Below are 24,862 nucleotides of genomic sequence, written 5' to 3' on the forward strand. Positions count from 1 at the left end.
AATGAGAGAGTCCAAGTGTGTTTCCTTAATACAAGGCTTTGAAACGAGTCTGGCAAGAGCCCAGAATGCTCAGAAAATATTATCCTCGTTTGGCCGGTTGATGATGACTTTATGGCAGGACGCACGCATCTCGGAAAATATGGAGTTAGGATGAACACAAACCATTACTTTCATTGTTACTCTAATGACTCTTCAAAACAGTAATTCCCAATACACCAGTTATGGGACAAAAAAAAAGCAGATACTGTGTAAAATGTATTTGCAAATCCTTTAAAACAATGTTTTTGTTTGCAATGTAACATAGAAAACATATCAAATGCTCTAAGTGAGACATTTTTATTATTTTGGGACAAGTTGGGACAGGGCCCTGTTTACCAATGTGTAGCGACCCCTTTTTCTTTCAATAGCAGTCTGTAAACATCTGGGAGCTGTCGGGAGACCATTTGCCGGACCTTTTGGAGAGGAATCTTGTCTCATTCTTGTCTCATATAGGAATCTAGCTGTTCAACAGTCCCGCTCTTCTTTGTTTGCATTTCATGATGTGCCAACTGGTTAAAAGTCTGGACTGCAGGCAGGCCAGTCCAGCACCTGGACTCTTCTACACGCAGGAGCACATGTTGCTCTAAACCTTGTATATACCTTTCAGCACTGATGGTGCCTCTCAAGATGTGCAAGTTGTCAGTTAAATTAGCACTAATACGCCCCTATATCATCAAATAGGCAGAGACGGTCCCTCTCTCCTTTAGTCCAGAAGGCGCTGCGTTAAGCATTTCAAATTTGGGTTTGTCAGTTTTCCATTTAGTCTTTTTAAAAAAGCTTTGACCCAGAGAAGACAGCAAGTTTTGCACAAATGCAGGATTTAACCTGCATTTATGGACGAGGGAGGAGGACTGGGGCCTGCACCCTGAACAAAGTGCCAGTCTATCGCAGAGCCAACACAACCCAACATGCATATGTATGGTCTGTAGGGGGCTGGGGTATCAGGAAAGAAGCCACGTGCATGGAGAACATACAAAGTCCACACAGAAAGGCCTCAGCTGAGATAAAAACCAGGAACCTAAGTGTTAACCACCACACCTCCATGCAGCCTTCCACTATACAAAAGATGAGCTTATATTTTTCATGAAATATAAAAAAATGTCTCCCTTTAAATATGTTTTCCATTGTGAATAAAATACTGGCTAATGAGATTTGTAGATGATTGCATTCTTTTTACACAGCGCCTCAACGTTATTTTAAATTGGCGTTGTAAATGTTACATTTCGTATTCTGCAGTTGCTTCTGGACAGCTTCTTGGACCTCTGCAGCTGACGAGCATAAAAGGATTTAAAGGATACGCGAGCCAACTAAACGCTTTTTTTTTTTTTTCCAGCAGTCAGAAACAATTATGAAAAGGTTAAAGCGCTTCATCAATCTTACATTAAGTTGTGTGAAAATGTAATTTCAGCCAGAGATGGTCTGATTTTAGTTCTATCCCACTTAAACAGAAAAAAGGTGTCAAACTCTGCACTTACATCAGGCAGCGAAACGCAAAACCTGCAATTCCCAAGAGGGAAAAATGTTTCTGACAGACCAACTCCAAACAAATGACACATTACTCTACGTGGGCACAAAGCTCTTCCTTTAAATAGACTGCCCTCGATCTGTTCTGAAGTTGCCTCCAAACAATCCAAACAGTGTGACATCCGCTCTCGTGCTGTCTTATGAGCCACAGTGAAGTCCAAAAGCAGTCCCACTGAAAGCCTTCAGTAGCTCTCACGTTTGCCGGACTTCCCATATTGAACGTGTTCTGTACAAAATACGTCCGGAAACGAACAACCGTGACCCGTCTCCTTGCGCCTTGTTCTCGTCTAAATGTTTTCATTTTATTTACACCAAAGGGCCGTTTCCAGTTACTTGAGTTTTTATTGAATTGCAGCAGACTTGAAGTAGAAAATGAAAATGCAAGCAGTTTTTCCGTACTAGTCGACCAAACGTACAGTACTCCAGATAACTCTGAACATGAAAGTAAAGCGGCAGGAACCGACATGCAGTTAGCGTACAGCCATACACCTGCTGTTCAGATCAGGGTTAAATGACAGGCCGGCCTTCACTTTCTTGGCCTGGACAGATATTGCATGGATTTTTAAACGAGACCCAGAAAAGAAAGAGAACCCTTTAAATAATGTTTTGAAAAGGAGTTAAAAAAAAACCTGAAACACTTGAACATGCAAGCAGTTCATGACAGCTTTGGCTGCTGTGACATTCCAAATGCTTTTTTTTTTTTGTTGTCAGAAAATCAGCAGTGAAGGTTCTTTTTCTGCATGTCAGACATTCATGAACCTCCATTTATAGAGTGTACAGAGATCACCAGAGCCAGCTTGGACAGAGGGTCCTACCTAAAGACAGAAAGACGAGAAGTGTTCACAGACCACAGCTGGATAAAATGGATGACTCAAAATAGCTCTGATTATTCAAATTGCATGTGATATTTTCACCAAAAGGCTTTTTGGTGTGTTCAGTCTTTTTAAAACACAGAAGAGAAAAGTTGAAATCGTACAGCGCTCTGCCCTCCTCGTCCGAGGCTGCTGGAAAACATGGGGTATAAGCTGGGAAGGCAGCATGGTGTGATCGAACAGACCTTCTGCTCTCCCATTTATCATTTTTCTATCAGAAAAGTTAACATTCTGTACTGCCTCAGCCTCACAAACACGTCTCCGATACTGATAAAAAAAAAAAAAATCCAGAATCCAGGATGTTTAAGCATCTGCACCACTGCTGTCAGCCGCTGTCTGTCCGTGTGTTCGGCCTCAGCGGAGAAGCCGAGGCCGTGTTTAGATTGCACACTCCTTCTACACCCCCCTCTAACGCGTCTGAATCATTCCCGTCGTCACCACTGTAACTATAAAGGTGTTTGAAAACAGCCCAGTATGGGAATATCTATCACTACCATGGGAAAATATGCAAGTGCCATCAAAATGTACTCATAATGAGTAAAAGTCATGTATGATTTTCGCCACCAAAAAAAAAAAAAAAAAGAGCTGATTTTCAGCAAATAGACTATGATACAATTTGATCTCAAAACAACAACAAAGAAAAAAACATTCCTGTTTGGGGGGTTGACATTCAAAAACAATAAAAAATAATAAAACTTGCCTAGTTAAACTGTACAAATCTTTTTCTTGTTTTTGGAATACAGAAAAATATTTACAGGTGTGTTTTTTAAAAAAAACAAACAAACAAACCAAAAACCCCAACACGGTAGTGAGAACAATGCATCAAGTCCAGCTTTGGCACTCCTCTTCACGTCAGCGTCTGCACCTCACGTCAGTGCTTCAACACTGGAACACAACAGTCCATGGCGCTTTGTGATGACATCACAGGCAGACGCATCACTGGCTCCAAGTTTGGTCGTCTCGCAACGGCTGGTGACTCCACATCAATGAAAATCCACGCCACCTGGAACAGATAATCCAACTGATATCAACACTTGACAAATATCAGACAAACTGTTTACCAATAAGTCCACAGTAAATACAAGGTTTTTAACACTTTGAAATCAAGGGAAAACATAAACAATGGTTATAAAAATGATAAACTGAAAAATAAGTTTATCATCATTTGTATCTTTGGCTTTACCTTCATAGGACTCAAGTGCCTCTGTGTTTGATGCTAATGATGGTGTATGCCATCTTTATGAAGGACCAATCAGATGTAATTACACACTAATAACACCCTGGCTAACTGGAGGCTGCAGCTGTGGCATCTTAAAGCAACAGTTCACCATTTATTTAAGCCAAAACACAAGCTGAGGCTTTCAGAGTCCATCCGTTCCTGTCATCCATTTACTCTCCACAACCCTTCCTGTTCAGGGTCACAGATGGCTGATACGTATCCCAGCATGCAGTGGGTGAAAAACTTGGAAACACCAGCAGCCATGTGGAAACAGTCAAATTTTTTTTTTTTTTCTTTTTTACCCCCTGAGCTGTGCAGATTTAATAAAAACTTGACGACAGGCTTTTAAGCTGCACTAAAATGTTTACTTAACTAAGGGTGTTGCTGGTAAATTAGCCATATCATTTCCAAAAGAACCATCGATGCTATGAACAAAAAGAAACAAGTGACAGAAGCTGTAAACATCTGATGCTCATCTATAAACACATCCTTCCTCTGTTCTTACTGCAGCAGTTTAAGCCCATTGGGGTCACAATCAAAAGGCCATTTCGCCTGTTCAACCTACCATCAACCGGTTACTCGTCCTGGTTGCTCAAGAGTCAGAATGTCCGTGTCCATCGCCAGCCTCTGTCTTTCCACTTCCGCTTGGGTCTCCTCTGCAACAGCCACAGTGACCTTTCCCCACCTGGCAACAAAACAAACTCCTTCTAAGAACTGCAAAGAAAAGAGCATTTTGTTCCTGTTTGACTTTGAAAATGGCATAAATCCTGCATGAAAATCTAGTTAATGGGACGAATAAGAGTAAAGTGGAGTAATTCAATAATCCTATCTTGCTGCTACCATATGATTCTGTTCCTCTCGACTGTTTTTGAGGGAAACAAAATCAAATATTAGCAGCAAAATGAGTTTGGTTTTTGTCCGTATAAAACAAGTTAAAAAAAATGTCTTCACTCGCCTCTCTTTGTCAGCAGGACTGCAGCTGGTCTGGTCCTGTCTGTTCCGGCTCACGTCTGTCATCCCCTGGGTTAGTACGTCAGTAAACAACTGCACTTCGTCTTGATTGGACAGTTTGGAGTTCTCTGCAGCTGCTACGTTCGCACCAGCCTTGTCCACTGCACGCAGGGTTGTTGGATCAACAAAAGATAACAATAGTATCACACTCTTGCAAAATAGTAATAACGATGAAAAAACTACAAAATAAACCAGCAAGAACACTATGATCTTCCCCCAAAAAAACTCACCCTTCACAGCCTTGACTTCCAAGGAAACACTCTGGTCTCTCTCAGAACTCTGGCCGTTCTGTTCCTGGCCTGCGTTCTGCTGCTCTACAAGGTTATGGTTTTGGAAACCTTCCATCCAGTCCAACGTTTCACCGTTTCTCAGTGCCGAGCGGTGGTCCTTGAACCAGCGGACAATGTCAGTACGTCCCAGGCTTGTTTGCACCTCCAGCTGGCTGTATTCCTCAGGAGATGGCCACTGGGTCTGGCAGAACATCTGTCAGGACAAGGTTATGTGGACATCACTTACATAGTAACTTAAGTTAACTGAAGCCATGAAGGCTAAATTACCTCAAATTAATTTCACAAAAAAATTAATTCCACTTAGTGGCATATTTTCATACACTGTCCTCTGATCTGAACTGTGTTAATGAAGAATAGTTTTCATCACTTCCTCTTACCTCCCTGAGCAGGGCCAGCGAGTGACCAGAGATGGGCGCTGGGCTGGAGGCTGACAGGATGGGAGGGTGTGGCGAAGAGGAGCTTGATGAGGTGAGGACGGGAGGAGACGTTGACGAGGAATGATTCAGCCGCTGAGGCGAGGAAGCTGCGAGCACAGGTGGGGAAGAGGAGGAGGAAGAGGAGGAGAAGGTTGGTGGGTGAGGAGGGGAGCGGAGAGGCTTCCCGTCCTGCTCTTGATGAGAGACGCCGTTCAGCAGCGCTCCTCCCAGCCGCTCGAATCTGTCCTCTGTGTTCTTGGAGGCCATGGTGAGTAAAACCTTCTCCATGTTGTCCCGCAGTGCCCTGCGCTCCGAAAACCAGCAGTCCACCTCCGTTTTTGACAGCCTGGTCTCCTGGGCCAGCTGGTCTGCAGAAAAAGAGTTGGGTTCATCAGATGATCTGTGTTACCTCCATGTGGAGGGGTTCTCTTTAAGAAATCTCAGTCTCTCTCCAGGGGAGTTAAAAAGGGGCTCATTAAAAACATTTCTGCTATTTCTGTCGTGTATAATCCCACCAGAGATGGCATGCTGCTTCTCCGGGGTGAAAGAAAATCAAGTCACATGCTGGGAGCTTGTATGAATGGAAGAAAACACAACTTGATTTCTTTAAATATCTAAATCATTAGTAAGGACGCTGAACTTGACAAGAACAAGAACACAACTGCTAATTAGGCCGACTGGTAAAAGTACAGAATGTATACAAAAAAATAAAGATGAAACTCTCAGTGTGAATGCGTTAATGGGTAAACAGAAGGCTGAGTGGCTAATAAGACAAGAAAAGAATAATTCTAAGTGCCAACCAATTATCCAATTTATCGGACATCTAATAATAAGAAGGTGAAAAATTCTGTAATCACTTTTCTCAAGACTCCAAAAAAGTATCAGATTCTAAATGTTTAAGACCAGTTTTAATGAGGTTTCTTATTATGGCGTCTTTTAACAGATTGTTAAAGGAGAACTACCATGTTCAGTTATACATATTCCTTCTCCATAGTTGAAGCAGCAGTGTAAGCACATGAGCTTAGTGTTCCTTTCATTTTCATGCTGTTTAATGTATTAATATCACCAGTCGTGTCTGAGCCCAATGCGCCCCCACAGAGAGGCATTCACAACTGCTGTTTTCAACTGAATCTTTAAACAGCGCTTGGTTTTAATAATATTGTCGGGTGTTTTAATATCACCAGCCGGCGTTTACAGACCCCACTCGAAACACCATATAAATTCAGTTTGCTTAGAAACACCAGTCAACGTTGCAGAGAGCGTTCACAAACATGACTGCTGCTTAAAGCAGATATCAGAAAACAAACTGGTGATATCATGACGTCAGTTAGCAGGTAAAGCACGGCAAACACAGTGATCTGTTGTGGAATTAAAACTGGGATCCTCGACAAATCTAAAAATGTACGTGAAGAGGTTCAAACGTGTATTGGAGAGTGCTGTAATGATGCAAATGAAGCCTGCTTGAAGCTGGTTCTTTACAGAACCACCTTAGAATTGTCTCCAGCACCTCCATGACTGCACTGGAAGGGCTCCGGTGGTGACAGGGTAAAGGATTAAGTTCACGTTCTTATGAAACGTGGGTAACGATGGCTTTACCGAGCTCTGCCTCTGTTGGAGAGCTGCTTCTCTGGAAACTCTCCTCCAGCGCTTTCAGCTGCTCTGACGACTTCCCCTTCACTCTCTCCAGCAGGGGAAACTGGCTGGGGACTGCTCTCCTAACAGGGCCGTCTTTGACTGGAGGTGTTGCCTCTGCCTTCACCAACACAGGTGGAGGAGGTACACCTCCAAGAGACACACAGAAAGAAAACACCTAAGCATTTGTCCAAGGCAGCACAGGTGATTAATACATGTATAGGGCAGAGAATTATTCTCAAAGAACTAAATGTAGCTTATTTAAAACATGCAAATGAGTCTGGAGGACTTCATCATGTCAACACTGATTCCACAACATACCTTTGAGATTGAGAAGCCTCTGCTCACTGAACCACTTCTTTATCTCTCCTCTGGACAGCCCAGTGGTCTCTATCAGCCTGTAAATCTACCACATGACATGACACAGCATTAGATGACCCCGCCAGTGAGTGGGTTGACTTGTGAGTGTGCGTTTAGGGAAAAAAAAAACCAAAGTAAACTCTAAAAGTCCACTGACTCACTTATTCTTACCTCATCTTCCTCAGGGAAGGGGCACTGTGTGTAGCTGGACCTCAGCACTGACAGCTGCTCGGCTGTCTTATTGGGGTCGACAGTGAAACTCAGCACTTTGGGTGATGCCAGCTTGGAAGCGGCCATGGGCGCGGAGATGGTCTGAATGATGGACGGTCGTTTACTCTCTGTGGTGATCACAGGAGAGGCCAAAGGTCGTTTGAGCGACTGCCCCACCTGCAGTAATCATGGAGGTTAATCTCCCTGCATCAAGTTATGTGCCAAGTGAGAACAAGCTTATGCTGCTGTTGAATTTCTTAACTTTTTTTTTTCTACATCCACAAGACTTTCATTTCAGCCTGAGCTGTTGTACCTGGTTAGCCACTGTGAGTGCCAGCGGCGCGCAAGTGACGGTGGAGCCGTTGGCAACAGGAGTCAGGACGAGGCTGGTCTGTCCCAGGAGATGACTGGGGAGGGAATGGAGGACAGAGGCTGCCGGCTGCAGGGATTTAGACATTGTGGTGTGAACAAGCTGGTTGGTTGATGAGTGGGAGTTAAGCTTTGGAGAAACCACAGTCAAAGTCTGAGGCACTGAGGAGATGGTACCGTTGAACATTTTCTTCCTGGCCTCTTCCACCTGTCATAGAAGGAATGGATTTGTTACACACCTACCAAACACTTGCATATTTTCTTGTATTTAAAACGTTGTCACCATCTCATTTACATAGTAACACTTGAGAAGAACAGAGCAGCAAACACATAATTCATCATGACAATACCTCTTCAGGTGACCAGCTAATGCCTTGTTTGAGCCTCTGTGTGGTGAACCAAACTTTGATTTGCTCCTCTGGGTGTTTGGAGGCGGCAGTGAGCCAGGAGAGCTCCGCCTGTGTCGGGTAGGGGAACTTATTGAAGGAAGAGATGAGCGTCAGGTTGTTGTCAAGGGAGGGGTTGTATTTGGTTGTGTTGAGGGGCACTGCGACCTTCGGCACCTGAAACACATGCAGACGGAATGTTTGAGTCATAATCGATGAAAAAAAACAAAATGATGTGAATAAAATTATTACCAGACACGTGTGTAATAAATGCAATTTTGTGCCTGAACATTCTGACTTCTTTTCAGTTTTTTCTTTTTCTTCAGAAAAAGCAGAGGATAACATTGTGGAATCGCTTAGTCATGAGGAATAAAGATTATGTCATCATATGGACATATAGCACAGTCACTGTAAGCTTCGCCCCATTTGTTATTCCTTTCTTTTATTGTGCATTTTCTGTTTTCAGACATTAACTTTTCTGTCTTGACACTCTCGGCCTTAGTCGACCTGTATGTTTCCCTTCTACAACTTTCCCATTTTGTTTGTACTTGCTGCAAATTTTAGACACCCAACCCACACCTTTTGCCACACCTTGAGCTGAATTACCTTCTTGAGGGAGTTTTATAAACCTTTCCCTTGTTTCCACGGACGGAGAACATGTTTCCTGCCAATGAGCCGGTGAAACAGCTTCTTAAGCTCGGCAAGAACTCTCCTTTGACTGCCGACTCGCTGCATATTTGGGCTTGTGCAAGTGTTTGTTTTAGAATTGCAATTTACGAGGTGATTCCATATTTTTTTCCTCTACTTCACCAAAACATAAAGTAAAGAAAAAATAGATTTTAGGTTTTACAAACCCAGAGTGGTCAGCTATCAAACTAAATGGTTTTTTTTTCTTCTCTTTTTTTTAAAAGAGATTTTTTTTAGCAAGAAGATGTAGAGTAGAAAGTAGCAGATCAAAGTCATTTGATTTCTTTCAGTGATGTCATGGTAAGGGTGGTAGACAGTGAGCTACATTAGTGCCAAACCGTATGCATAAAAACAAAGAGCAGTCACTTCAAATTATCCATCAACCTACTGGCTGATGGTCCCCAATTCATGCAATCAGCAAACCCACAATTTACCCTCAATGGGCCCTTGGTGATAGTTCATTCTGGATGTGATATTTTGCATGATTAGATGACCTGCTGTGTTCTGCCTCCCTTGGTTAGATTTGCAGCTAGTTAGAATTGGTGCTCAAAGGAGCACTTTCATCCTTGTAATTGGCACTAAATTAAATACTTTTCCCTCAAAAAGTCCTAGAAACACTGTAAACTAAAAAAAATAAGGCCTTACCGTTCAAACTCTAAAATGTCAACCCGTCACCTTTTTCACTTTTAACTTAAGGAGACTGTAGCTGCAGAGCCAGGATTTAAAGGAACAGTGATCTTGTTTGGCTACAAGTTAGAGAAGAAAATAACAGTCTTTTGTCGATGCTGAATTTAAAGCCCACAGGCATCTTCAAAGCCGACTCGTGATCATGTTAAACAACAAGTAAAACAGGATGAATATGAATCTAAACAGAATCTAGAGACTCCAAATCAAACTGTCGGCTATCTGTCATTTCATACAGTCATGTGAAAAAGATAATTGTACATCCTCTTTCAATTCAAAGTTTTGCATGTCAGGATGTAATTAAAATAAGAAAAATTGGGTTAATACAACCTCAGATAAACAACACCTGACATAGTACAGCAAACAAAACCAAACCAAAAGTCTGTGAGTGAAAACACAAGTACACCCCGACTGCTTCATTAAGATCAAACAATTAAATGTACCCGATTAATTAATTATCATAAAGTGTGAGCAACTAAGTTTTGGCCTGAAAGATGATTTGGCCTGTTTTGCAGCCACAGGACCTGGACACCTTGCAGTCCAGTCCAAGTCCAGACCTCAACCTGATTGAAACGCTGTGATGGGACCTTAAGAGAGCTGTGCATAAACCAATGCTGCAAACCTCAATGAACTGAAGCATGGTTGAACACAAGAGTGGACCTACACTCGTAAAGGTCATAATGCCATACAGAAAACAATCACTAAGTTATTCCTGCTCAAAGATGGTTCTACAAACAACTGAATCCTGCGATGGACTTAATTTGTCCGCACTGTGGCTTAGCTTTTGTTAAACAAATAATGACAAAGTGTATTATGTAATGTGTTGTTTATCTGAGCTTGTATTTATCGAATTTCAAGACCTGCCATGAAGCAGATAATTCTATGTCCATATAAGAAAAAACATCAATGCAAAGAGGGTGCATTTTATTTTTATCATGACAGTACGTTAACGTACAGGCATGCAAGCTGTTCGATTACAGCTTGCATAACTGGCTAGAAAGCAAATGATCAGGTTTTTAAATGTCAAAATATTCCTTTTATTTTATTGGAACAATATATAAACAAAGAATTGCATCCTACCTGGGTATAGTTCAGTGGCTGCTGTAAGGAAGGCATGATGTGAGAAAGGCCGTCTGTTTTGAGGAGGGTCGACTCCGGGATGATGACAGTCCCGTTCACGCTGACCGCTGTGATTGGTTTCTTGGTGAGGTCAGGGGCCAGTTTACCCATGTGAGATTCTGTCCGTCTGGTATCTGTTGACATTATTTTTTGTTTACCGGTTTTCACTGTGGTGGGTTTACTCAGTGGCACAGTGCCCAGTTCGTCCCCTTTGCTGAGATTGGCACCTGGCGCGTTGTAAATGACTGCATTGTTGCTGCAGCCCTCTATTGTCTGTTCTAAGATTGTCTGATTGTTCATTTTGATGCGTTTGAACTTGAAGTTGCTCTCCCCCGGGTGACATCTCTCATTGTGTTCTGTCAGAGTGTCGAACTTCTTTGTGTTGAAGTTACAGACTGCACACAGGTACAGTGGGTTGAGGATGACATTTGGATGGTTGGCATCCACGTGCTCTTTGAAGGTGTTGAGATTCTGCGTGGAGAAGGTACAGTATTTGCACTCGTAGCCTCCCTGCTGTCTACGCTGTGGTTTGGAAGGGTCTGGTGGCTCTGTTGCTGGTTTGTCAGGGGCCACGGGGAGTTCTGACGCCTTGCCCTTTAGATCCAAGTCCACGGATGGCTCTGCTGGTGTAGGTAGATCTGTATTCATAGGTGCCTCCTGAATATGGTTCTCTGCTAATGTCTGGCAAAAAGAGAAGGCACAAGTCATTAGATATGGAGTTTTCAAATGTGTATTTGGGAACACCTATGAAATTATTTGACCTACTGGTACTGTGTGTATATATATATATATATATATATATATATATATCAAATGAATGTATTCAAGATAAGGATGTGATAAGATAAAAATCAAATGACAAATTTACAGAAACTTTATGCACAAAAATCTATTATCAGTTGTCTGTCTCACAAGATTCAACTTTGTGATCATAAATCTAATACAGTAGAATCCTTCATGTAACAGACATGCAACTTTTGGTCTTTCTGACAGTACCTCCATGTTGTGCGATTCCTCTGCCTCATCATGCGGCTCCACCATGGTCTCCTGTGATCGGATCATACATGGGGTGGAGGCCTTACGTCGACTGGACATGGTGGTGGCAGATCGGGGGTTTGTCCTGGTGGACAGCTGCTCTCACTTGGTGCTTGTGCCTCGCCAGGGATGTGGTAAAGAGGGCTCCTGTCTCGGGATGCAGGACCACTGAGAAAGTACTATCCAATATGCTGAAGAAGAGACACTTTCTGGGATCGGACTCAGCCGCCAAATGGTCTAAAGAACTGAGATAGTGACTCGAGAGAAAAGGGGCAATGGGAGGTGAAGGTCTGGTTGCAGAATAGTGTGGGCTGGCTCTGCTGACAGTGTCAGCTCCAGCGCTGGCTCACCCTCTTGAACTTCATGACAGGAAGTTGCCTGGATGGGAGACAGGAGAGTATAAAGACCAAGCATTCAAACATTAGAAAGATATCCGCATTTTTTTTACCTCTTTGCATACATAGTTTACATAATAATTTATGCAAACCATTCCATTTTCAACAAATGGGCAAACAACACTCTTAAAAGCCATGCTTCAGTTTTTCAACATCAGTCCTTTATTCTAAAGTGAAAATTACATTTTAACAAACAACAAAAGTAAGGGGAAAAAACCCTACTGGGTATTACAGCTGGCACCAGAGAGGCTGGTTTAAACATGTTTTGTACAAAACGCTGTGCGTAGGCAACAACTGTAGGTAATTGTATGGAACTTAAGGAATAACACCACAGAAGGACTGAAAAATAACCGCCCCTCTTAATGAGCACTTGTTGTTTCATGCTGGCAGAGAAACGCAAAAGGAAAAACTAGACAAAAAAAAACATTTTAAATTGTAGTGAGTCAAATCCCCACAACTTTAGTCAAACCAATCAAGGCAATACCTCCAGTAAGGTGTGATAAAGAACTGACAACGCTCCAGTCAATGTGAAGTGTAGATAAGTAGCACCAGGCTGAGGACTTTGTTAACATTTATTAAAACACAAATTCATCGTTTTTTCCCCCATAGTTTTTTAACCATAATCAATATTAGATCATATTAAATGTATAACTTATAGAGACCTGCGAACACCAGAGAGTTGTCTATCATTGGGGATTAATCTCCATGGTTTGATACCTTGGCTGATATGTAAATTTATGCAGCTGACAGGTCTGCTGCTGTCAGTAAGACAAGTTGTCCTGAGAAAAACCGACGAATCATTCACCAGAATGTGCTTCAAAGTGGGAACTGTAAGACAACTAGAGATGAATCAGCTTCACACACAAATCTTTTCAAATCCTCGAGTGGCTTTATTGTTTCTCTTTTTTGAAAATGACCTCATCAAGAAGAAGCATTAAAAAAAAAAGAAAAAAAAGGAAGGACAAAAACTTTCCTTGGGTAATATTGGACGCTAATGAGTGGCGAGGCTTATCTGACTGAAAAAGTATTGATATTCTGGAGGTCTCACGCATAAGCTTAACACTCATATTCATACGAGTGCAACTCAAATGAGTCGGAGCAGCAGTGGTGCTCCTCTATCAGGACGTAATGAGGTTCCACAAAACCAACTAAGCACAGAGAAGAAGCCCTCTTCTAAATCCAAGCCCCTCGTCCACATCACAACTTCAATATTTCAGCAGGGATCCAGCGTTACCAAATGAAGATGATAAGCCAAGTAGCTGAAGTATATGATTCGAGGTTCTGGAGGCTCTGGAGGTGCATTGTAATAACCTACAAGTGATACACTTTTAATCTGGAACTCTCCAACAGCAACATGGATCAAATGACGCTGGAGCCTTTTAGAGCTCGAATACCGTCATTCACGAGTCGACTCATTGTCCCGAGATATCTCAACTCCTCGAACAACCCACTGAGGCATCATTAGAATGAAGCCCCATTACCATGGTGTTGTCATAGCAACAGTGGACATGGAGCTGTAGTAAAGTGGCAACTACATCCATGTCACCGACAGAGGCTGTACATACAGGCATCATCCAACTGGATGTGGGAATGTGTTTGGTGTCTTTTAAAAGACAGACAAAAACTACTTGAAATCCATGGGGGGTGGGAAATAATTTGCAGAGGTATTATCCGGATGTGTTGGGAAATCCCACTGGAAGATTAGGTACCACCAAATAGAGGCCTCCACGTTCCAGAATAATCACAGAAAAGTACTCAACACATTGCAGAAAAGGTCAAAATCTTTGCCTTTGCCTGAGGACGCTGTAGAGATTTAACGCCAGGAATGCTGTAAATATGATGGAAAGAATGGCATATTCAGTGGTCCTGAAAATGTAGTGAAAATCTGGTCAAAAATAAATAAATAAAACAATGCCTCTGTCAGCTGCATCACAAACGCCGCCTAACATGACCTCCTGAACTTCAGCTGCCTCACTGGTCACACAGCCTCAACACTTGTTTGAAGTGATGGTATGTGAAGCATAACACGACTGAGAAGAGAAATCGCTGAGCTGAAGCTGGATTCTTACCTCCTACTGATGTGTATCCACACAAGCAGAGCAAAACACGATGAGCTAATGTCTTATGCATCATCTAAAGTTACAGCAACTACAGCAATCAGTCGGTGTCATCAACTTGTGGCTCGCTGAGGCTCCTAAAAAGTTTTCTAACATCAGATGCTGGTTTGTGTTGCCAGCCGACTCATTGAGATATATACGTGTATATAGAGCAGCTGCTGCAACATGTCAGGTTTCGAGCCGAGTCTGACTCAGATAAAATGAAAACTTGTTTCACATTGTAAACACAAACAGCCTGGTTGGTTTGAGTAGTTGCGGTCTAAGGTGTGTGCCTACCATCTCAAACAGAGAGAAAATACCGCTGAACAGTACACCAACAGACTTTTCTTCTCTCAACATTTCAGTGAAGGAGCACACACAGACGATACGTGCAATCGAGAATAAAAAGAATACTAAGTCGATAATAAACAGTCATTACAATTTTAGGACGATATTAGAGAGAGGCTTCCAGGGAACGCATAATAATAATAATAATTATATATAAAAAACAATAATAGTCTGATGTCCTTGAAAGAAAACTTCTTCTGGAACTGAGCTTTGCAAGAATTTGGATATAAATATCTTGTGATCAGCTGCCTAAGCTGTCCACATGTTCTCTACCTTTTAAAAAACAAAAGTTTTAATTAATTGCAGACTTGCGTTCTTAAACTCGAGCTCTGTTCACGACCCAGGTCGAACTGTCAGACTCCCACCTGTTCCATTAGTGTGTCTAACCTCATCAGGCAGTGTGTGTACAGCGAGCTCTGTGCAGGAGCCACAAACTCCCTACTGTCTGGATGCTCATTAAACTTGTATGAATACTCAGCCTGGCAGCCACTTGCCTGCCTGTCTGTCAGTCTGTGCTTTCCTGTTGTTTGGCCGCCTGGTGCATTGTAATAGCAGTCCCTTCTTTCTGAAAATGCAAGAAGGCAGCGAATACATTTATCAGCCCTGGCACTAATAAGTTTAAGCTGTACACTGGCCATAACGGAGAGAACAGTGGCGATCAATACAAATCCTGCGTTCCACTGAGCTGGTCTGATATACGAAGACAGACCGATGAGCCGATACGTCAGAAGCATAATGGGACTGTTGGATGGACGTGCATCCAAACAGCAGTGAGAAGCCAATGACACAGAACAGATGAGTCAGAAAGAAGCACACAACTCTGCTCCCATTTCTGGGTGCCATGAATGTAATCTCAATGTGCGGCCGGGCATGCGAGTGTCTCACATTGCACATACAAAAAAACGTAATTTAGGGAAAGCAGCGAGGCCTTCCGCAGCAGAGAGGTGAGAAAGCATCTATCAGAGCACATCAATACCTACGCATTCTGGCTAGATCTGTAATGACTGACATTTATCATGTTGTGATTATTTTCTAAGACCACTGATAAGGATGACTATGATAATGATTGTAAATGTTCCTCAAAGGTTGAGGGAAAAGGTTGCAAGATAACTTTTTCAAGGTTAAGTAAATGTTACATATTATAGCTAGGCCGATTAGTCTTTTATGAGGCCATGAGCCAGCACTACAGCTCTCTCCTGGACGAATAGACCAAATAACTGGTAGAATGTTGGTTGAGGTCATTGTTGTTGGAGGAAGAATGAGGCTGGAGAAAGTATTGTAGTGGCATAGCTAACTGAATGCCAGATTTAGCAGGCATGCAGTCACAAACACAAAGGCATATGAATGGCAACCTCTCTGGCTCCAGCCACTTGAAGCCATGCATGAAGTACAAAGCAGGCGGTCACACCGGAGCTCCAAAATGACAAGCATTGGGTGAGAAAGCAGCACAGAGCACAAGCTGCATCCACGCTGGCCCTAACATGGACATAGCTTTGCTTTCACTTTAACAAAAACTGGGGTCCGATAAATCCCGATAACATTACACATAGGGAGTTCACACTAAGCTCTGTGGCTTTGCAGGGCGTGTTCCTCCATCTCCGTCTTGTTTCGAGTGCGTTTTCCCTCCTGACTGCGTGATCCACAAGTCAGCCACTGCAGTGAGGAGCACAATGTGTGCGTCGGACTTGTGTGGGTGAGGATGAGAAGCACCACAACTAACACAACGTGTCCCAGCAGGAAGGAGATGGAGGCAGAATTTTGGACTGTTGCAGAATTAATTTAAATCTCATCACGCCGCTCCTCTGGACCAAAGCAAAGTGCTGCACTGTGTTCAAGTGCTTGGTAGGTTCTGCATAGCAACAGAGCAGTGCTACTTCTGCTGGCCTGGTATGAAGACTCAATGTGACTCAATGACAAAAACCGTCCTTTCACTACCAGAGATCAGCCATGAGCAAAAAAAACAGTACAGCCAATTACTTTGCTAGAGTTATACATATCAGGACATGAAAACTAGTTACATCGCTCTGACCAGGTCGTAAATGGGGTTAAGGCAACACATGACATACTACAAAATGACATTATTTCACTAAAACTAAATAAATTCTTAAGACTTCCATTGCAATTAGGATGGAAAGCAGCAGCCAGGGGCTGCCAATCAAACGCACCTGATGAGCAGCAGCTTGCAGTGATTCTACTGATGTTGCTAACCACCAACCTGAGAAAGGCCATAAGCTCATTTCCAAACCGTTCGGAATCCATCATCCACAGTGAACAATTTTTCACAAGTGGAAAACATTCAACATAGTTGCCCATCTTCCCAGGAGATGATGTCTCAGCAAGTTCAACCCAAGGTCAGAGTGTGCAATGCTCAGAGAAACTGCAAAAGGCACTCTGCAGCACTCAGTTAGCATGTTAAATGTTAAAGTTTATGACAGTACAATTAGAAAACAAGTACGGCTTGTTTGGAATGGTTAGTACCATAGAAGAATGCCTCTTCTCTCTAAATAGAGCACGGCAGCATGACATATGTATACAGAGCTGCAACTGTACAAACCACAAGAGTTCTGGAACACTCGAGACCTCTGAAAAGTTAAAGAGCTTTCCACGGTGGTCAAACTAAAAGGAATATGATTTCTAAGATTTCTTCTGTAATTTAAGATCCATTTTTTTCCGCTTGGGAATCTTGAGTCTTAGCATTTGTGTGGATGTTGCTTTCACACCTAAACGCTGCAGACCAAGTGCACATGGTATCGGCACTCCCCAGTGGCAGTGGCCTCCTCCAATAGAACAAACCGCTCTGCCACGGTGCAAAAACTGCTCAGAAAAGGCCTGACACATGAGACAGAGCCAGAGGCACTGATCTGGCCTCCAACCTCTCAGATCCCAATCTCATCAAGCAACTGTGGGATGCACAGGAACAAGTCCATCCCAGTGCCAGAGACCACAGGACACAAGCCGTGGTCCTGGGCCCATGCCCCTATGGGTTAGAGCCGCTTTGCAGGCAGGGCAGGGACATAAACAAATGGTGTTTCTTTCTCAATATAACAGAACATAAAGGAAAACGTTTTGTCACAACTGCAGCACGACACAGGAATCTGCTTTTGTGCCAAGTTGCCAAAGTTTCAATTTGAACTTTTGGAAAATAAGCCTGGTCATCACTGCTGTGGCCTTATTCAGGTGGCCTATTTACTGTATACTGCGGACATTCTGTACTGCTTTTGATCAAGAATCACATTTTCTTCCATTTAATGCAGTTAGCATAACGCTAAACACACACACACATACACACACACACACCTCTCCCTCAATACCGTCTCCTCTCTGAACACGCTGCCGCGCCATGATACACAAAAAGGGCAAGCTATAAAAATATCTAAGTGTCACCTACTCTGCGGCTGATGCTTGCGTTGCTATGGCAACTCTACAACCAACAGAAAGCACGCAAGTTTGTGCTTCCGCCTAAGAGCAGAAATCTCACAGAGGTCAGTCAGCGTCACGACAGCGGCGATGCTTGAAATCCCGCTCAACTTTTAACCGTCCTCAAATGTAAGAAAAACAATGTTTTTATTCAATCAGGGGCCTAGTGAGATTGGGCTCCCCTTTTCATTGTAAGCCAGCATACATTTACATAGATAAATATCATCTGAGACAGCCTTTGTGAGGATTTCCTAAACAGTCACACAGCAGTTTGCTCTGGACTCAAAGCAAGCCAGCTTACAAACATAAGAGTCTAACTACAGTGGACTTGGGTTCAGTGTGTTCTGAAGCCGACACACATAATGCCACGCGGCACCTAAAGCTGTGTCACATCGGCTATTTCCTGTAGTCCCTCACACAAGGCCAGTGTATCTGTAGACATCATTTGATGCAGCGGCTGAAGGACTGAAAGGAAATTCCATTACAACAAATAAAGAAATATTGGTCTAAATTACTCTTCTTCAGCATTTTCATGTAGCTTCCACTGGAATGCCCCACAACACTTGACTTGGTTTTGCGGTCGTCATCCCATTCCCCCCCACACTCCCACTCCTCTTCAACTTTCATGCTTTTTCCCCCCTCTCTTCCCCATAACCTTTTACAAAGCCAACCAGCCACACAGATATGGTGGTACCCTCTCAATAATCGCACCATTTTTAGGAGCTTAAATAATTTAAAATGCTTTTTTTATCTATATATATATATATATATATATATATATATATATATATATATAATTTCTTCAGTAACTTCTTAGTTACTGTAAGTGGAGTCAGGGAATTATCTTGTGCCCTTTTAATCTGGATAATGTCCCACTGCACAGCAATGAGATGTCATGTTTCTATACTGTAGGCCCCTCAAGTGTCTCCAGGTAAGTCCAGCTTGAAGAATACTTTGTGTTTGCCATGTGCTTTGGCCACCATTCGGGTCTCCTGTGCGGCTGGATTTACCAACCGTCAATCTCGGCCTACCCTGCAGTGGGTGTGGCTTGTGTATTGTCTCCAGCCTTTCCTCATTGGTCTCAGACTGGCAGGAGGGGTGTATCTGAGCCATCCACTGGCTGACGTGTTGCAGTGCAGAAGCCCCCCCCCCCCCGTCTACATGCATGCTCAGGCATGAACTACATGTCACACACATACTGAGTGTGTGCATGAAACTAGTTTTAACTTTTATGTTCTTATTGTTAAGTGCACTTTTTGTTCAGTAGACAGTAAAAGTTGTACAACGCGGGGGTGTCTGGGTGAAACAAGTCCACTGGCCGCTGGATGATGCACACCAGGTAGTTTAATACATACTTACAAATGCAGAAGCACACCACTGTGCAACTTTCTGCCACCCGCACACTTAAATAATAATAAATGCAGAATTGAAGCAGTGAGCTCTTTAATAAAATACAGTGATCCCACTGCTGATGAGGTGACTGGGTGCAGGCACAGACCGTGTGGGCTAGTGTGAGCATCCTTTCTCTAACACACACACACACATCTTGCAGTAGCTATGCTAGGTCATCTCCTGTTTCTCATTCACATACTCAGACATTCTGCCTGTAGTGTCTCCTTTCTTTTCTTTGTCACTCACTGGGATTCTCAGTGTCACCTTTAGTTCAGTTTGAAATTCTAACATTTTAAATACCACAGATGTGTAGTCAGTTTTCTCTGGTTTTGTTGTTTTTTCTCCCCCAAAATAAAATTTGACGGGAACGAGATGGCGACACCAGAAGAGACGGGGATTAGCTTAAGAGGCTCATAAAGCCATCGTACGCAAGAACGCTGTGACCTTTTTCTGCGTTTTACCTGGAAATGTTGCTGCTCTGAGGGAAGGTTTCCAGGAACCAAACTGAGTCTTGAGCTAGCGGATCACAGCCATTTACGGTGAAAATCGACACCAACACGGATAATTGTTTTCTCGGGTGAAGGTGCAGTAGTTGGTTTTTAGTGTTTTCACTTCTGTTTTCACATGAAGAGTCATTCAATTGTCTCTTCTCCATCTCTCTCATACATCACACCTACTCCCTTTCACAGCTCCCTCTCCGTCTGTCCTTCTGTGAAGCCTCTCCATCTCACTCTCCTGCTCAGCCCCACCTACAGGTGATGAGCTCATCTCTGTGGTTGCCTTAGTCACCTAAACAACACATCTAAGGAGCCAGAGAAGAGAACCCAAAACACTGGAACAAAGCCCTGTGTACATGGATCCTGGTGATGTCATCACAGAGCCCAGCTGAGCACGACAGGCAGTGATGACAACAACCTCCGTCCTCCAACCCGTGATGACTCACTCCAGTGTTTCACCAAGAGAATGGACAGCCATTATACAGCTTGGGACTGGATGTGGAAATGTGGTGTGCGTTCAGGAAATGGTGGATGTTCCTGATGAATATGAGAAACAACAATGTGCTGAAACCCACAACCGCTCAGCTAGCACAGCATTAAAAATAACAGTCACACACAGCTCATAGTTTTTTTGCGGTAATGCCTTAACGAGTGAATAGAAACATGGGTGTCGATAGATAGACACTTTATTAATCCCGAGGGTGTATGTTTTGCTGGAATATACAACTACGAAATTAACCACTGATCCACAGGCCAATTAACAACATCTAGGATCTGAGCAAAACCCTGAGAGTGAAATGACACCTTTGACGCATGATTATTTACACCCCCCTGTGCCAAGCTGTTCCATAACATTAAGAGCAGGACTGGTGTTGTAAATAAAACTGGATTAAACTCAGCACAAATCTGATTTGTTTAAATGATCCTGACTTTTTGTGTAGGTAAATAAATTAACCGGATTTCTATAATTTAAATAGTGCTTTTTCTAGTCTTGTTGACCAGTAAATGCACTTTTCTACACACACACATTCTAACCTCATATCATACACTCACAGCTGAAGAATAGATCTGAGGCAATGTGGGATTCGGTGTTTGGATCAAGGACACTTCCATCATATGTGGAATGGGGAAACAAGGAATCAAACAACCATCCTCCCGACTGGAAGACAACCACTGTACCTCCTGAATCACAGCCGTATCCAAACAACACAGAAGTCATCCTCAGTTATGTAAATATGATTTGATAATGACAAAGTAATTAATGTTTTAAAATAATGTCGTCATCAATAAATGTATTCAAACTAAAGCAAAATGGTCAAAACTGTGGTGCACCTCAGCCCTGAAAACATTTTTAATATATATTATTTTTCCAGCCTTACTTTGTAGCACTGAGCTTTTACCGTACTGCTTAGTGCCTCGCTTTGAAGGAGCTCATCAAAGTACCACTAATGTGGCCCCACTTCACTCAAACCGGGTCAAAACAGAGAACAGACACAACAGCGGGCACATCACAACCGTCTGTTGTCCTTCGTTTACAAAGAAAAGAAACAAACCGAACCGCTCAGGACACCGTGTTTGACCGTCCACATACTGCTCCAGATCACCTTCAGAAAGCAACTTTGCAGGTATGACTGACACATGCAAGCAGCGTCCGACTGCGAGACAACTGCCAGCAATTCCCCGTCAGACCACACCAATAATCTTCAATGATTGACTTATTTTGATGTCATGCTGGATGTTTACACAACACGTGGCACTATTTTACCACCGCAACGCACAATTCTGGCTCCGCTTTGCTTTCACAGCTTGCATTTGGACTGTTGGAAGAAACCTGTCCAAACAGAACAATCCTTGTGTTTCCTTTGAATTTCGCCGTTATAATCTGACACCAATTCTTGATGCTCTGTGATCTAAATAAAATGTGACAGACTAAACCCTGTTCATTTTCCACCATCCGACTACAGTAAACGAATAGATGCCTGTAGGAACAAACAGCAGATTACTTCGCAGCTGGATGTTTTGGCTGTGACATTCTTAGATGGCACAGTTCTTTGAGAAAGACTGCGTGGTTAGGCAAAGCAGGGAGAAACTGACACTTAAACAAGGGAAGATTTATTTTCTCTGCTTTCTTCTTCAAAAAGCAACAACAGCCGACTGTCTTACTGTTAACACGGCACATCATTTTTAAGCTGCATTTCTTTTCTTCATACTCACTGTGCAACAAGGTAGGTTGGTGACATCTGTGCGTTTTTCCTAATCCCTAGAGCAAATACTGAGAACAAAAAAACAAAAACGGACCTAATCTTGCATCTGTCAAACTGTAAAAACAGTAATATGGTCCCATGTACCGGACGGCAGGGATCAAAATCACCACCCTACCCCAATCCATAACTTCTCTCTGGCAAACTGGTTTAATAGAGTCAACATTTGAGTTATGCAAAACCATCGATAATTCATAATATGATTTTATTCTCTTTTTTTGCCAGTACAGAAATGGAATTTGTTACATGCTAATAATAGGAGACATCAGCTGAGTGTTTCTGTAGAGAGAGAAAAAAAAAAGCTTGGCAACAACTGTCAGCGTGTGGGGCTGTGTGCTTTTCATCATCAGAGGCAGGTGTAGGCTTTGATTGTTCAGCCACCAATAAAAGTGATCTGACTGACAGCCCAAATTACACAGCACTATCTCTGATTTGGGAGATCACAAGCAGGAAACATGTGAAGAGTAAACACGAGCCTAACTTCCCTTCACAAGGAAAGAGCAAGAGTTCAGGCCTAAGCGAACGGAGCCCAAGTTTATACCCTGAGGAATTGCTGGTAACGGGCTTGACAGGAGGGTTAACTGCGCTCTGATCAAAATCACTTTGAATATTTTGCAGGGACGGGGTTGGAGGGCTAATCAGAGAATATAGAAACACAGAACATCAGGTGCTGAGAAAATGCTATCTCATGGAAATATTTCATAAGATGCCCCGACAACAGCTGGATGAGAGCTTTACTTTGAGATGCAACATACGCAACAGAATTCAATAAAAAAGCCCACTCAGGAGGAGTGTAGAACAGCCCCCCCACCCCAACCCTTACTGTGCCATTACATGCCAAATAAATTGGCATCCCTGTCACTTATTTGGATTCTGGAAAGACTAGCCTAATACCACTGCTTCCTTTTCACATTTTTTAAATCTGTAATCACCAGAGCTGAGGACTTGTTCATATCCTAATACATTTAATGCTGTGAAAATTAAAACCAAGCTGACGGCCCACATGTTTCCAAAAAAAACAACAAACATATATAGCTTATTTGGTAGGGTTTAGAGAGAATGCTCTGTGGTCCTGATGCTGGCATGACATGTCCTTTTTACTCAGGTAACAACAAACCTACGACACAAGCTTTGTTTGTGAGCTGTTGTTGGGGAGAATGCCAGAATAAACAGTGGTGTTTGAAGTGGGCAACATTTCAACATTTTTTTTTTTTACTCCAAAACTACCCTTGGTAAGTGCCCTGTCTGTTCATCTAACTCCAGTCGCGTAATGTTAAGTGTCCCAGAACACCTACGACTTCAAAGTGTGTCACGGGGTGCACTGAGGACACACTTCGCCCTGGCTGAAGCCGCTGGCTCCAGTGGAGTACATACAGCCTCCTTACACTTTAGGGGCGCTTGGTTTTTAATCACCAAAGTTGCTAATAAAGATAACAATAACACACGAAGAAGAACCACGCCTGACTTTCACAGCAGTTCCCAGCCCACTGCAATGTGCGGACTAATGCTACAGCACCGTCTGCATGCAGTAAGAACCGTGGTTTGGGAGGGGAGGAGGCATCACCAGGGGTAACGTTACGCCTACATCGCAGAGTCCCTCAAATCAAAGTCTACGAACAACGTCGGACTCCAAAAGTTGCACTCAAACCTCCGTACGGCTGAATGAGAGCGGCAGCTTCAGCCGCGGTGCGGACTTTAACGGTCGTTCCCACCGGCCAGCCCGAGATGTGACAGAGGGGCGCAGAAAAACACTCTCCCCAAATGTTCCCCCTCTCGCCATCGACGTAACAACATGTCGGCAAAGACGGCCATGTTTTGCTGGTTATGTCGACACGGGGAGGAGGAAAAGTAGACACGATGTTTCTCCTCTGTGCCTTCTCCCACCACCGTCTCAACGGATCAAAGTGAAACTTACACTCGGGCACGAAAACGTCCAATTAACAACTTGGCGGACACACGGTCTCCGTACGCAGGTGTTATCGGCGGGGCAGGCAAAGTTCATGCGGCGAGACAAGTTAAAATATTTATACAGAGGCGTGTGGGTGTTTGGGAGCCACGCAAAGGCAGAGCAAGCCACGAGAGAGGCACAAACAAACAACTAAACACAGTCTTAACTTGAGGGACTTTTCGCAGGGGCAGCCGAGGCGAGCGGCGTGAAAAACAGAGGAAGAGTTGATCCATTTCTTACCTGCCCACCGTTTTGGCGCGACGCTCAGGTAGTGCGGCGCAATCCCACGGCTATTGCTAAACCAAGAAACACGCAGAATGTGTTTTGAACACTCTCGCGGCAGCCCAATAACCGAAGAGACAACAGGCGACGGTGAAGAAAAAAATTGGCGATCACAAGGAGGATCTACGCCAAAAGCCACATGATCGCCGACGTCAGAGTACGTATTTGCATGCCGTACCGAGGAGCCGGTATCCGTCCACAGCGGCTCCATAGTCCTACATCCGCGAAAAGTTTAATAGCAGCATGTGGAAAGTACAACAGTCCTCCGTCCAAATGACAGGAGGACCGCTGTTGTCTCCGTGAAGCGTGTCTGCTGCTCTGAAAATGAATGAACTGAGCCTTGTTGCTGTCAAGTTGTCCTCAGTGATGCCTG

The 24,862-nt window shown here is 43.3% G+C and overlaps 1 protein-coding gene across 2 annotated transcripts; it reads right to left on the reverse strand.

The window, feature by feature from the left end:
• Positions 1-2,703: 2,703 nt before the first annotated feature.
• On the reverse strand, positions 2,704-24,862 carry zhx2a (zinc fingers and homeoboxes 2a). Of its 2 annotated transcripts, none has more exons than XM_072394747.1 (13): positions 24,668-24,862; positions 11,815-12,231; positions 10,780-11,499; positions 8,293-8,505; positions 7,887-8,150; positions 7,535-7,750; positions 7,325-7,409; positions 6,968-7,153; positions 5,333-5,739; positions 4,896-5,148; positions 4,610-4,766; positions 4,220-4,339; positions 2,704-3,438 (listed from the first exon to the last, which is right to left on the reverse strand). In XM_072394747.1, exons 2-12 carry the CDS (start codon positions 11,911-11,913, stop codon positions 4,222-4,224), a joined length of 2,718 nt encoding a protein of 905 aa, XP_072250848.1. In that variant the 5' UTR covers positions 11,914-12,231; positions 24,668-24,862; the 3' UTR covers positions 2,704-3,438; positions 4,220-4,221. The 2 variants fall into 2 exon arrangements, with proteins under 2 accessions (XP_072250848.1, XP_072250847.1); XM_072394746.1 differs by having other exon boundaries at positions 24,448-24,862.

This window comes from Leuresthes tenuis, unplaced genomic scaffold (genome assembly GCF_036924035.1).
Source record: "Leuresthes tenuis unplaced genomic scaffold, fLeuTen1.0.hap1 SCAF_10, whole genome shotgun sequence".
Classification (NCBI taxonomy): Eukaryota; Metazoa; Chordata; class Actinopteri; order Atheriniformes; family Atherinopsidae; genus Leuresthes; species Leuresthes tenuis.